Raw genomic sequence first — 15,862 nt, forward strand, 5'->3', positions numbered from 1 at the left:
TTCGGTATTCCAAAGGTTCACAAAGACTTAGTTAACCCACCAATGAGACCTTTGATTGATGGGCGAGGTTCTATTACATACCCTTGCACTAAAGTAGTTGATGTTATCCTAAAAAAATACTTAACATCTGAACCTCAGGTTTGTAAGGACTCATGGTCCTTTTTACAGAATATCAACGACCTAGATTTTGACGTATGTGACAACTTTCTAACAATTGACGTTAAAGATCTCTATACCTCAATTCCTCATGCAGAAGGAGTTGAATGGGTTAGTCTCATGCTTAGTAACAAAGGAGCACCTTCCCAGGGGCCGTACCTTATTGAGGTACTATTGGATATTATCCTTACAAACAACTTCATATTTAACAACAAAATTTATCTCCAGAAAGAGGGTGTAGCTATGGGATCCCCGTGTGGTGCGAATTTTGCTAACACCATTATGGTTTACTGGGAGAGACAGTTTATTTTCAACAACTTGCACCACATGGCAAGAATTATCTACTACACATGCTTTATGGATGATATTTTTATTTTGTTTCAAGGTGACGAGAGCCAGACGTGATCAGAGCAGCTAAAATGGTAACACTGGAAACCGATTTTGTGGATGAATGCAACTTATTAAGTAAAATGTTTCAACAAAGAGGGTACCCTGTGAAACTTATTTGTTCTTTAGTTGAAGAAGTTCAACTGAAAAGACACAATGGGATGATTTCTCCCATGTTAAACACGGAAGTAGTTACAAGTGAAGTAGATGTGATGCCAGCAAGTGATGCCCACTTGCCAACAGAATTAGTAGCATTCATCCACAAAATCGGTTTCCAGTGTTACCATTTTAGCTGCTCTGATCAATTGACCCTTCATTATAGAATGCTTCTGCGAGAATGGGTGAGAACTAGTAAAATGCAAAAATGAATTACAATAAGTCTTTTTCTTATATATTTTGGAAACATATGTATGATTTTCTGTATCTTTAGTTTAAATTAACATCTAAATAATCGATAGACCGGTATTGGAAGTTAAAGGTGAACTTGAGGAAATCTGTTGAATTATTTAAATAGTCGACAAAGTTATTTGCTTGGCTCTCGTCACCTTGAAACAAAATAAAAATATCATCCAGAAAGCGTGTGTAGTAGGTAATTCTTGCCATATGGTGCAAGTTGTTGAAAATAAACTGTCTCTCCCAGTAAACCATAACGGTGTTAGCAAAACTCGCACCACACGGGGAACCCATAGCTACACCCTCTTTCTGGAGATAAAGTTTGTTGTTAAATATGAAGTAGTTGTTTGTAAGGATAATATCCAATAGTACCTTAATAAGGTACAACTCCTGGGAAGGTGCTCCTTTGTTACTAAGCATGAGACTAACCCATTCAACTCCTTCTGCATGAGGAATTGAGGTATAGAGATCTTTAACGTCAATCGTTAGAAAGTTGTTAGAAAGTTGTTACATACGTCAAAATCTAGGTCGTTGATATTCTGTAAAAAGGACCATGAGTCCTTACAAACCTGAGGTTCAGATGTTAAGTATTTTTTTAGGATAATATCAACTACTTTAGCATAAGGGTATGTAACAGAACCTCGCCCATCAATCAAAGGTCTCATTGGTGGGTTAACTAAGTCTTTTTGAACCTTTGGAATACCGAACATTGCAGGTATTTTTGGTCATACCATACACATATAGTTGAAACAGTTAATGTCTATTTTAGATTCAATAAACAAATCGTTTAAGAGTACCCTTTTATCCGATTATATGCTATATTAACTTTGTTAATTGATGCTTTAATGTAAGCACCACTACTTAACAAAGCTTGCATCCTAGAATAGTAATCAATTGAATCAAATATGGCCTTAGCATTGGCTAAACATACAGTGATGAACAGAAGTCACAAATTTGTATTTAAAGCAATAGATCAGATTCATTGTGACATTAGAGGTGGCCCTGTTAACTTACTCCTTGAAGAACGTGAATTAGCATGGCAAATAAGGCTGAATGCATTTGCAAACCCAGGTTTAAACGAATCCTGTAATATTAGTTGTTTACGTAGCTACTGTTAAACTAGTTTATGGCAATATGTTACCAAAAGAGACTATTACTAGTGGAAAATTTGTGGTTTGTTGGGTGATGTGGTAGTGATACAGCCATTAATTGTTAGGTTTGTTTTTATGGTTTTACGATCCATGAAGTGAACAATTTTATTTGATCTTGTATCATGTGATTTATTTGCTAATGATGTTTGATCATGTGACATGATGATTCAACTATTTATATGTGCATTGGAGGTATGTCTTTTAATCTGAAGAAGTTGCTTTACTGAAAATGACGAAAAGCGCTTCATTAAATACTTTTTTCTATTAAACACCTGTTTTCGTTACAGATTTGCAGTCCTAGTACTTCTTGGAGCCTCCGTTTTGGATTTAGTTACTTGTTTTGACTTAGTTTGTTTTTTATTACTGAAATAGGCCTGTAGGAACCTGGCTCTGATGGATCTTTACCCTCTTTAGGTATTACAGCTACTTTCCGTTTTCTTCCAGGATGTCACTCATGCTAAGACACATGATATCTGATTTCTGTCTTATCTTTACAGCTCTCCCAGCAAAGAAAACACTTAAATGCTTTCAGTAAACATTTTCTCCAAACCATTTCTCTTTGTCAGATTGTCTTCTGGTGACATGCAAATCAGACACAATTTTTTTTTTTATTTTACATTTGTTGACTGGGATAGTCCAACTGGATGCATGTCCATTTTCAGCGGAGGTCCAGGGAGAAAAGCTCCACATTAGACAATTTACAAGACAGAAATCTTGACCATATACAATACAGTTAATGTCAGACAGGTAAAACATTTATATAGTACTGTTACATTAACATAAACATTTTGAGTAAAAGGATTAATAAAAAAAATTTTTTTATTTATTTATTTTTTTTTTTTTGAGGGTAACATGGTTTATAAAGTTTACCAAACTTTAGGAGGCGAGCTACTACAATAGGAATTAACAGAAAACATCAGAGCACCTGAAATAGCATGTTAAAGATAGATAGTAAAGAATGGTCCTGCTAGGGGAGAAAGCGTCAGTCAGGATTTGTGCAACTGCTAAGGATAACTTGTTTGCCAGATTTTTTGATACAACAAACTGCTAAGGATACCTTGTTGGGCAGAAAAAAGCCTTATAATATTCAATATTCTTTTCCATTTATATGTTTTGTAATCTACTTGTTGCTGGATAAATCCCAGGGTAAGGGTAACCTGATCATTTGCCTATGCAAACATGAGAAAAAGCACACACATTTTTTTTTTTGCCATGCTCAGTCAACCAGACCCTTCCCTTCTCCTTTACTTCTCACAGTGCAGTGCCTACATTTCTTAAAAATGAAAAGGTAAAAAGAGAAGAAGAGAGAAAAAAGTACCTGCTTATATTAATATTCCCATTACATTAAAAAAGAACTGAAAAAGCCTTACTTCATAGCTAGCTAAGAAAATCATACAGCATTTAAACATTACCATTAAGAGAAAACAAAAAGGAAATTTGTTTTACTTACAGTTAACTTTCTTCCTTCTCCTTCCCTCTCCAAAGTAGTTTTACGAAGCTTAATGACATAATGTAGGGAATATGCTTCACAGTCCCCTACAAACCTCATATATCCTCTTAATCAACCTTATAATTTTGTCAAGGAATGCAAATGCTTCCATTGCCCTACTCAAAATCCCAGCTTACTCTAATGAATACTTTCTCTGCATCAAGACCCACCAACAACAGTGGCATTTTCTTAAATTCAGCTTCCTCTGGATCAATCTTGTTTTAGTAATGTTGTCAAATGCTTGCTTCCCCTCCACAAAACCATACTGATCCACATCTATCAATGTTGGCATCACCCTTGTCATTCTTTTAGCCATTATACACATAAACACTTTATAACCATGGTTTAGAATCCAGATGGTCCTATATGAAACTGAATCTGATGGGTCTTTACCATTTTAAGGTATTACAGCCACTAGTGATTTCTTCTAGGATGAAGGTACTTCTCTTTCTCTTAAAATATTGTTAAACAAAACCTTCCAGATCTTTATGACTTTCTTCCCTCCTAAACCTCCACAGGAATACCATTTATTCCTGGGGACTTTCCTGTAGATTCATCACACAACACATTTTTATCTCATCTCCTCTCATAAATTTGTCATCACCCACCACTAACATTTAATTCTTGCATAAACATTTCCATTTGTACTTTTTCTTGATTTCCACACCTCTCTGCTTTATACATATTTTCATGAAATTTCTGATATATTTCTAATACCGCTACAGGATCTCTGGTTCTTTTTCTTGTCGTAGGCCCCTAAGTTTGGCAACAACTCTTTCTACCTTCAGCTGTCTAAGCCACTGTGATAAAAGTTTTGGTGCTCTAAAGTTATTATCCAAAAACAGTTGCTTAACAGCAATCTTTCTAAACTCAAGCATATTATCCAGGTACTCCCTTATTTTCTCTTTTACATTCTGCAATTGCAATTTTTCTTGTTCTGTGACATTTCTCCTATTCTGCAATACTTTAACATTTGCCAGCCCCTCTAAATAATTCTTGTTACTTCTTAGCCATATCTCTTTTTCTTTTATTTCCACCCTATTTTTAAATTTCACTTTAAATTTATCCCTCTCCACAGCTATATTTTCAGAAGTCTCTATCTTTCCTAATAATTCCTGAATAATTTCCACTACCCATTCCTTAAATTCCTCTCCTTTTAACAGATTGCTCTGTAAGTGAGTTACTCTGCAATTTTATTTTAGTTTATTATTGGCACATGATCTAAAATAGTTATTGGATGCATATCAAAACTTTCAATTAAATGCACATGTTGCTGTGAGACACAATTTCTGTCTAGCCTAGCCCAGTTTTTGTATCTTGGGGAATAATACATAATTTCTCTCTGAACTTTTACTATTGAATTCACGTCTTCCATAGCAAATATTTTTTATAAATTTCTTCAAAAATCTGCCCACTTTTGTTATATTTTCCCTTCTAGGCCCCTCAAATACATCATCACTGTTACAAATCAGATTCCAACCATTCCCTGCTGAAAGCTGATTATTTCTCCCACAATTTTCTTAAGCAGCACTCTAGCAGTTTTAGTTGGAATATAAATACATGCCAGCATAATCCTTCTCCCTTGCCAGTAGCCCCTTACTACTACAAATCTGCCATTATTATCTTTTTTCCTTCTTCTCTCACTATTGGAGCTCCTTTCCCAATTGATACAAGTGCTCACCTTTTCCATTGTCCCAGATATTCTGCTGAATAACCATCCTGAAATCCTTTCTTTATCAAATACACATGCTCAGTTCTTTCCAAATGCATCTCCTGTACAGTCATTGTCAGTACTGTTGAGTTTTATTTTTTACTGTACACCATAATGTGTTCAAAGCATAACCGTTACAAATATCATGGGTGCTACCACTAGTTTCAAAATAATTTTTGCAAAGAGAACATCTATACAAAAATGCATGAGCTAAAAGATCTTCTAGACAATGTCTGTTTAGTGACTCCATAACTGTAACAGTTTTCTCTAGAGAAGTTCTATACCCAATCAATTAACAGATAAAGCAACACTCAGCTCGAGAAACACTCAGAGTGTGTCTTCTTTTAGCTGTATACTGGTAGTAGCAGTACACATGCACCTTTAGGAGCTTGTCAGTTGAAACCCACACCCTGGTTACCTCAGATTATGCTGTCTTAACACAACACCCCAGTCAGACACCTAAAGAAAAAGAATAAAACACACGAAAAAAAAGACCGCCTTACTCTGTCAGGCAGGTATCCAAAACAGCAAATTATGTCACACTCACTACAGCAAGTGTTCTTACAGCTATAAATGTTGTTACACTCACTACGGCAAGAGTTCTGATTACTGTATACAGAAAGCAGTAGTGCCTGTGCATCTAAAGCAACCTGTTAGCTGAAACACACCTCCAGTTACCGCAGACTATGCTGTAACACACATAGCCTTACATAATACCTCGATCAGAGACCTACAGAAAAAGAATAAAACACTGCCTTACTCTAACAGGAAAGTATGCAAAACAGCAAATGATGTTATACTCACTAGAGCAAGCATTCTTACAGCTGTGTAAAGGACGTAGCAATGCATGTGTACCTATAGGAGCCTGTCAGCCACCCCCCATTTACCTCAAACCAAGGTATAATATGTAGCCTTACACAATACATTGGTCAGAGACAAAGAATACACTTTTGTTTAAAAAAAAAACACTGCCTTACTCTGTCAGCAAGTATCCAAAGTAACAAATGAAATTATACTTCACAAAGAAATTAAAAGTATGTTAGGACAGCCCAGAAAAGTGCTGCAATGTGACAATACTCACCATAACTTTAGATTTTCAAATAAGAGGAACACTGCTGTAGTATAGTCCCATATGCATGTGTATTACCTGCATGTGAACACCCATCATTCTTGTCAGACTTCTAAAACAGTGGGCCATTCACAGAGACTATTCTGTCTTCTCTACACAAAAAGACACGATACTCAGCAGTAAAGGGGACATCACCCACACCATATTCTGTTCCTGCTCTAGAGAAAGAAATCATCATTAACTATCTCCAACATCTTTGGGAAAGACATGCAAGGCATAGTAAACTAAGGCTTTCTGTGACAGAAGTCTGGAGGACAACCTGTATGTCTAAGAAGGGAGCCTGGAAGGTGATGAAAGCAGTTATTTTCTCAGTTCTGATTTGCTAGCCCTACCAATGGGGTACCACTTCACCCAGCATTCAGAGAAAGTGAGACAGGTTTAAAAAGAAAAAGATGGTGATAAAGTGGTTCCTAGTGCAGCAGTGACCCTAGCATGAACATCTACAATTATGGTGCAGAAGCTTTGTCATAAAGATCACTGATGCAGTGTAACTCATTTAGCACAAGTGCAGTGTAATTCATTTAGCACAAGAAGAAATGTACAGCAATGAGCCACTGGGGGAGGAATGGTCTTAACTAAGGAGACAGTTATAAAATACCTTGGAAAAGTGCAATGGCAAAACTTGCCCTGCTTCTGGATTGTATGTCTAATCTATAATGTTTGGAAAGAAGGAGTAAACAATGGTCCAGGTTGTTACCTCAGATAGTTTGAGGTGACTTGTCTTTATAGAATGCTGCAGCAGTAGTGGTGGTCATCGTGAGAGTCCGCCCTTACTTCCCCTCTTGCATTTTACCACCAAGACTACAGCCACATAGGCAAGGCATATTAAGACACAAGCTTGTTTTGCTTTATGTTTCTAACATAGTCCTAAAATAATTACTGTTCTGCCATTTTACTACACTTTATTTTAAATGGAATTCTTCTACTCTGAGTTCACTTGTTGAGTGGTGCCAATGTGTAATATTTAGAAGTTGTATGCTCTCTTTATGCTCTCTTTTTACACACTACTCTAAAACCAATATAAGTCATTAGGCTTGTGTTTAATAAAAAGCTAACATAGTAACATAATCACATAGTTATATTTATGAATTTGAGATATACTGTTATTTACCTTTTTGAAGCTGACGTTTGAAGGTAACACTGATGCAACGCTACAAACCTTACCAAATGATTGCAATGACTTTTTAGTAACATTGAGAGAGTTTGAGAATGACTTATACAAACTTAAATGTTTAACATGGCAATGTTTGCATTTGGAAGCGTGCCTCCACTTTCACATATTTCCCAGAGACATGTGGGTGCTATGCATGCCTGCCTGTGGTGAGGCACATCCAGTATTATTCAAAAAATGGCAACAGATCAATTTAAATACTGGACTTAGTTATATAAAACTTATGTTAGAATATTCTGCACCCATAGAAGAACAGCTGTTGATACATATGGAACAGAAGCATAAAGAATTACTGATGCGCTATACAGTAGACAATATATATATATATATATATATATATATATATATATATATATATATATATATATATATATATATATATATATATATAAACCAAATATATAACATGCTCTCCAATGTTACCATTTATGAATCTAAGTTACAACAAACTAAACAGAAAAAACTTCAGAGGGATTACCGTGACTACAGTCAGGGTCAGGTGTTTGTCTGGCCTAAACAACAACCACAGTTGTCTCAGGCATCTGACACACCTACGTTGACTCAAACTACATCCAGCAATGGGGAAGCACATCCTAAAGTGAATGACATCACATTGTCTAATATACCATCTAGTGTACCTAATGCTATTAGTTCGACTGTACAAACCAACTCTTCCACACCTCCACCTAATCAACAAGCCTTAAGATTTGAACAAACAGGAGCGAGACCCAAGGTATTCTCTTCTTTTCAGAATGAGAATTTTTCACCATTACCAGTGAAACAGCACATGCTTGCAACATCGAGTTCGAAGAGCAGAGGGGAGGAAACACTCAACGGAGAGGTTTATGTCGAACAAGAGAATGCGACAGTGAAGGATCTAGTGGTGAATTTGTTGGACTATGTGCACAATTCTTGTGAACTTGCTTTATTGAATAAAGGACTTTCCTGCTACTTAGGATAAAGTAAGTTATGTACTCATTGACATTAGAATGTTTTCTCGTAATGTCATTTTAAAATTAATGTTTAACACGCAGGCTAAGCATGATGTTTCAGACTACAGGAAACCTAGTGTGTATACACCAATATTACCTGCATATATAGATCTTTTTGTTAAGGCTTGTGAAAAAGAACTTTGTGATGCCTTGAATACACCTCACGACACAGGATTTTATAACACAAGTATGTCTGAAAGAAAAGCTTTACAACATTTGCAAATTTACATAGCGTGGTTATCAGGCCAGCCAACAAGGGAGGTGCCATGGTTGTGCTTAATCAGACTGAATATGTAGCAGCTATGCTACATGTTGTTACAAGATGATGAAACCTATCTTAAACTTGATGGTTGTCTACTTACGAGAATTTTATACAATAGTCATGATTGCCTTTATGACTCTTTAATGTGTAGACTTATTAATGAACAGTTACACATTTTTTTAAATGTGGATAACCCTGTCATAACTATTATAAAAGGACTGCCAAAAATTCATAAATCTGCCACTAAACCAAAGATGAAGCCCATAGTGTCTGGGGGTGGTTGGGCCACTGAGCCACTATCTATTTATGTGGAAAGTAAATTAAAAACATTAGTTGCTCAAATACCCACAATATTAAAAGATACTATGCATTTTTAAGTGACTTGGATAAGTGCTTACAATCTGTTACTTCTAGTTCTTATTTATTGGTCACTTTAGATGTTAAGAACTTGTTTACTTGCATTCCCAATACCTATGGGGTTGAGGCAGTAAGATAGATATTAACATCTAATTGTCTGTCTGATAATGATATGGTTAATTTATTATGTACAATTATTGAACTAATTTTAGAAAACAATGCTTTTGTGTTTGGGGGACAGTTGTATTTGCAGAAATGGGGTGCTGCTATGGGCACCCCATGTGCAAATACATATGCTAACCTGGTCATGCATTTTTGGGAAACTAACAATCTCTTTCTCAATATAGCCTTTGCACAAGTGAAATTTTACAGACGTTTTGTTGATGATGTTTTTTTTTTTTTTTGCTGTGGGAAGGTGGTGAAAACTCCCTACATGACTTTGTTAAGCAGCTAGAATCCACCACTGATTTCCTTAGGTTTACTGTTAACTGTTCCAATGTTGAAATTTAATTTTTGGATGTGTTGGTTAAAAAGACATTGAATAATAGTATTTCTACCACTTTGTACCGTAAACCTTGTTGGAGGAATAGCTTATTGAGCAATCGCAGCATGCACCCTAGACATGTGTTCCCCAACATTGTCAAAAGTCAATACATGAGGGTGGCCAGGATATGTAAGTAAGATGGTACATTTGAACAGGAAGCCACCAATCTATCTAGATTTTAGGATAGAGGTTACAACACACATATGGTTAATAGCATACATAATGATATCTCAGTTTTAAGGTCATCTAACAAGAGCAGTCCTATAGATATAGAAAAGGTCCAGACAAGGAGATCTAATAGATCCTTTGTGTCTTTTAACACAAGATATACTAGTGACATTACTATCATATGGAGAATTATTGATAAGAAATGGCATTTAACCATGGACCCCAAAACAATTAAGATTGTAGGAGATAGACCCATATATACAGTCTTAAACGTTTACTATGTAACACTAGAGAACATCACAACCTAGTTGATAGAGTGGGTATGTACCCATGTCGGCGGTGTAAGATCTGCAGATATATTAGTAAAGAAAAAGAAAGTATATGCCCACAGATGCACTTCATCTTCAAACCCAGATTTTATGCCGATTGTAACTCCAAGAATGTTATATATTTGGCCACCTGCAACCTATGTTCATGTCTCTACATAGGCAAAATGGTTCAAAGATTTTTGACAGGGTTAACAGGCATTTATATGAGATAAGGACTAAGAATGTGAATAATGCTCTGGCCAAACATATCACAGATTTGCCAGAGCACAATTTTAGTTTTAGGATTTTACAATGTTTACAAACTAATATGAGAGAGGGTGATCTTAGTAACACGTTGGAGCAAACAGAACTATGTTGGATTCTTAGACTACAGACCCATAGATATCCTGGTATTAATGCCAATGTTAGTATCAAGCCTGTGCTGCAAGGAGATAGGAAAAGAAAAAGAAAAATGAAGGAGTTTAATTGAATACACCCTTGTCTCATTATTTGTAGTTTTCTGACAGGCTGCTTTAAGTTTAAATACATTGTATCTTACTTTCTATTGTGATCTGATGAAGCATAGAGATATGCGAAAGCACTCATTATTTTATATATTTTATTAAAGTGTCTTTTATGGTAGGGGTTGTTCTGCTGTTTTTTACCTATTGTTTGCTTGGCTCTCCAGCTTGAACATTTTTGAGTATTTGGTGGCTTTGTCTTTTAAGCTTGCTTTATGTTTCTAACATAGTCCTAAAATAATTACTGTTCTGCCATTTTACTATGCTTTATTTTAAATGTAATTCTTCTACTCTGAGTTCACTTGTTGAGTGGTGCCAATGTGTAATATTTAAATTTTGTATGCACTCTTTTTACACACTACTCCAAAACCAATACCATTCATTAGGCCTGTATTTACAAAAAAGCTAACATAGTAACATAATCACAGTTATATTTATGAATTTGAGATATACTGTTATTTACCTTTGGCTAGCTGCTGGTTAAGGGTCATCAAACTAATTAAGTTACTTTGCTAACGAATACCTAAATGAACAGCTTGTATGTCTTTTATCCCATCCTTTTCCTTGCCTATTACTACAAAGCCATCCTGATAGTGGCAAGGAATGTCTTACATGTACATCCATATCCTCAAATGCAGAAAAATCTAGACTGAGTTCTAAATAGGGAGTCACTATAATCATTGGTGGTGGCTCAACTGCTATTCAAACATGTTTACAAGTTTTTTGTTCATATTACCTTAAGTTCATTCAAAAACTGAATATCATTCTCCTGTATTGCTCTCTCAGTCCATATTAAGGCAGAGTAACTCTTGGTTTTCTCTTCCTCTCCTTTTTTCATATGGGCCACCGCTTCTCTAGTTATGGAAGAAATTACAATGTCAAAAATTAAAATGGTGTGCCATTATCACAACTTCAATTTACTAAGTACAATTAAAGGAACACAGAGTGCTATGTGCACTTACCTTGTCACCATCTGTAAGTCTCGCACCTTGATTTTATCAGACTGATTAATTTTCTGCAATTATATAAAATATTTTTCACATAAAACAAGCTATGACTCTCTACACCTGCAGAAACGTAATGTTTTTTTTTTTTTTAATTATACTGTCAATGTTGCTTAGTATGTAATGAGCAGACACTGGCTAGACTACAAAGTCCCTTCTTCAGTCTTGACATTTTTACAGTTACGAAAAAGTACATACAAGATAAGACAAAATACAAAATTAAATCACATCTGTAATAAAAATATACATATACACAATGGGAAGTCTCTGTGGCACCAGCAGGTTATAGAACAGCTTAGGAGATCTGGCACAGAGAATAAAGACTGGGCAAAACTACATTAACCATGCTAATTAAAAATAAGAAGTCACAGAGTTTCTGTTGTTGATATACTAAAAGTTCAAAAGTTCAGCTCTTATCTATTTTATCACCAGCAAAATAAAAAAAAGATTATCCTCATAAGAAAATAAAAAAATAGGTGAGTATCGCCGTGCCAGTTGCACTTCAACAACAGCAACTGTTCTGCAGTGGGTGATAGTCTGGAGATCTTCCTTAAATGCCCTCTTACAAGGCTTTTAAAAAAAAAACTTTAGACTGCCCATGATAAAACAGTACTGGGGTCAACTCTTTCACTACTAACCAATTTCAAAAGCTCATATCTCTAAGTAAAGACTTTTCTGAGGGAGTTGCTTCCTAATTATAAAGGTCTTTTTCAAAAAATTATTTGGCATATTTATAAGAAATTTCCAGGCAATTATTACTTGTCTACAAAAAGAGCCAGATAAAGAACTAGGTAGCTGCTTCTGGTCAGTGTTGGCTGGGGGGATCCTCACTGCTAAATAAAAATAAAAAAAATCCCTTCTGAAAATGCAAAACAGCCCCAGAAGCCTTGGAAGTCATTGCTGACATCTATGGAAAACCTAGAGTTACAACATTGTCCTAATACATCCTCTCACAACATTGGAGCATGAGATTTTGAGTACATTTCAGACTGGCAGTAGAGAGAGAAACACAGTGTTCACATTCATTTATAATGCTGAAAATGTCTGTGGGTGATTGAATTTACAGCAGCAAGCAGAGAAACCTAGCATGCAGCAGTGGTAACTGTAGCATTGCAGATAAAGTGTGTGTGTGTGTGTGTGTGTGTGTGTGTGTGTGTGTGTGTGTGTGTGTGTGTGTGAGCAATGCCCAACGTAGGGGAACTGTCTAGTTAAGTGACTTTACTTAGAATCAAATCCTGAACCTTAACTATTGATAAGCAAATGCCTTAACTCTCCACACCAAATGTCAGGTCTCCATTAATTTTTTTTTTGAAAATCACTGAGGATTACAGTCTGTCAAAGTCAGTCACACACAATCATGAAGGTGAATCAAAGAAAACATGCATTTATGCATGGTCCTAAAAATGTGTGCAAGGAGCCCATGGTTTGATAACAGCTGAAAGGTACACAATCTGCCACACGGCAGATGCATTTCAATGAATGTGAGTTTCAATGCAGTTTCAATGAATGACAGTTTCATGAGTTGGGATTGCTCATGCCAAGTCTGCTTTCATTGTGATACCAATATTGTTTTGTTTTGTTTAGCAAATGGCTACCTATGCTATAAAATTTGAAATAAAAATTTTAAATTAAATCCAAATACCTGTAAACATTGTAGAAGTAAAGAAGAAAATAGCATGCATGGATAGGTTTGAAGACTATTATACTAAGTGGGGAAAGACAGATGTGACACTGAATGGCTGTGGTAAATCGGATAAATGGCCCCATTTGACCATGATCTGCTATGCCTACAAAAGGCCTTAACTGTGTTACTAGCTAAAGGGGCAAGGAGACAGCTTTCTCTTAAATTTTAATGACTGAACATTTTTTCTATTTCATTTTTAATGTCACATTTTAAATGACCGAAATACTCACTTTTAGTCTCGTGTTATATAAAAAAATTTGTATCTGTGATGTTGACCACTTTTGCTCTCATTACCCAAGGTAAAACTGATACCTACATTTTTGTTTTAAATTTAATGTTTTGGAATGCTGCAGCTTGTCAATTGTAATAGCAAATATGACTTTAACTATTTCAAACTTTTAGTCTGCAGTCCAAGAAGTTTCAGTTCAAGAAGTTTAAGCAACAACAATTAAGAATTTTGAATTGCTCCTAACTTTGGAGAAAACTAATTTTTCTGATATAACATAGACAACATTTGGCACTAGTAAACCCAGATTAGTATGCCAGACTTCTTAAGTCTTATCATAACTAAAGAATTGATGAGATTTGTCTATAAACATTTAGTATGGCATAGATTATTTCTTAGTGTTTGGTAGTCATCAGGTACTGTCTTTGTGGTAAAACTTTCCATAACAACTGATAGGTTCATAGGCTCATATATCAATACTAGGCTGTTGACCCAGAAAACCATTAGCAACCTAGCTGCAATTCCCCCAGATTGTAAGTTCCCATTGCAATGACTATATACAACCCCTTTCAAAGAGGGCTGGATGGACTAGATTCAAGGCATATTACGATTGCAAATCCATCTGTCCAGGATAGGGTCAGAAAGAGACTTTGCCTTATTTCCAAAGGATGTTTACTCCATAAAACAGGGATTCTCTAGGATATCTATATCAATCTTGTCAGCAAGTCTGAACTGAATTGAAGGACTACCAACTTGAATGCTTACTACCTACGATTTAAAAAATTAAACCTTTTGTATGTAAATCATTTTTATCTTTGAATTTTATTTGTACTTCTAAAACAAATTTTTTATCATTATGTCTTGTAACACTGTATTGTGGAGCTTTTCTCCCCGGGCCTCCACTGAAAATGGGCTCTTTGGCTCAGTGGACCTCCCCGGCCACCAAACTGGAATAAATAAATAAATAAAGTCCTATTTATGTTTTCTCGAAATCCACACCAGCAGGAACTGTAAAACACAACTGAATAAAAAGAAAACCAGTTCCAGTGGAACACTCGAGTAGTGCTGGAAGTTAGTCACACCAATGTGCAATGTAAAATATAATTTATTTGAGCGCGTTTTTGTCTTTGAAAAAACAAGACTTTATCAGAAACGGTTACAATTCAAAAATACAGTACTTATATACCCATGAGTTAATGAATAATTAATTAGCAATTAATCACTAGTCCTCCCTACCATACTTTAAACAGTTTACAATAATTTATAATATCAGATGTTTTAAAAACCTCCAAATTAATACAAAATGGTTAAAAATACAATAAAATATAACTTCATGTACTTTTATAAACTACAAATACATGTAAACTAATAATTTTTAGAGATTGTTTTTTTTTTTTAACTTTTAGAGCTTAAATGAATGGTATTTCAACACAGGCATAATACTACATGCTTCATTGATACCTGGGGGGTGGGTAGAATTCAGTTTTAGCTGCCACTTTAATTCTTCCCTATCTAACCTGTTTTTCCAATCCCCACCCCTAATGTCATTACCAAGGTTCTCCAGTATACCAAACTGGAAAGTTTTACATGAACCATTACCCTTTAAGTGTCTAAAAAGGGCGTTGTTGTAGTCCTCACGTCTAATGACATAAAGATGCTCGTAGATCCTTCTACGCAAAGACCTTTCAGTTTTGCCAGCATAAAACTGTTGGCAACTCTTTTTTTTTCAAAACAGGTTTATTGTTTTAACATACAAGAGAAATATCATAACAATTTTATACAAGTAATTAAAAATAGATATGATTATAACATTCAACAAAACAACTAAAGTATTTACAAAGACATCCACTACAATCAGATCAATTAATTAAACTAAAATACCATGCTATTGAAATTAGGATTTTTTTAACAAATTTTGTAAATTATCCCATACAATATAATACGATGTTTTTCTAGTTGTTCTTGACCTAATTGTGTTTATTTCCATATGGCACACTATATTCATAACATTTTTAAATTCATTGAATGAAGGAGGTGTATCTGAAATCCAATTTCTGGTTATTATTTTCCTAGCCACTGCTAGAATAGACCATAACAAGGGAAGCTTAACCTTTTTAACACTTTGAGGTACATGTGTGTTGAATAATATAAGAGATTTAGAAATAATGAAATTATCTGTAAAAAGAGCATGTAAAAATTCATTAATTGA

The 15,862-nt window shown here is 35.1% G+C and overlaps 1 protein-coding gene across 2 annotated transcripts in view; it reads right to left on the bottom strand.

Annotated features, from left to right (window-relative positions):
• The window catches only part of PUS10 (pseudouridine synthase 10), a 1,838,120-nt gene that overhangs the window by 364,679 nt on the left and 1,457,579 nt on the right, over positions 1-15,862 (bottom strand). For both annotated transcript variants that reach the window (XM_044055027.1, XM_044055017.1), the window contains 2 exons: positions 11,702-11,754; positions 11,476-11,593 (listed from right to left, as the gene is read on the bottom strand). In XM_044055027.1, coding sequence (XP_043910962.1) covers positions 11,476-11,593; positions 11,702-11,754 — 171 coding nt within the window. The remainder of the gene's footprint in view (positions 1-11,475; positions 11,594-11,701; positions 11,755-15,862) is intronic.

Source organism: Protopterus annectens, chromosome 1.part2 (assembly GCF_019279795.1).
Source record: "Protopterus annectens isolate FY-2018-M chromosome 1.part2, PAN1.0, whole genome shotgun sequence".
In the NCBI taxonomy this organism is placed as follows: domain Eukaryota; kingdom Metazoa; phylum Chordata; order Ceratodontiformes; family Protopteridae; genus Protopterus; species Protopterus annectens.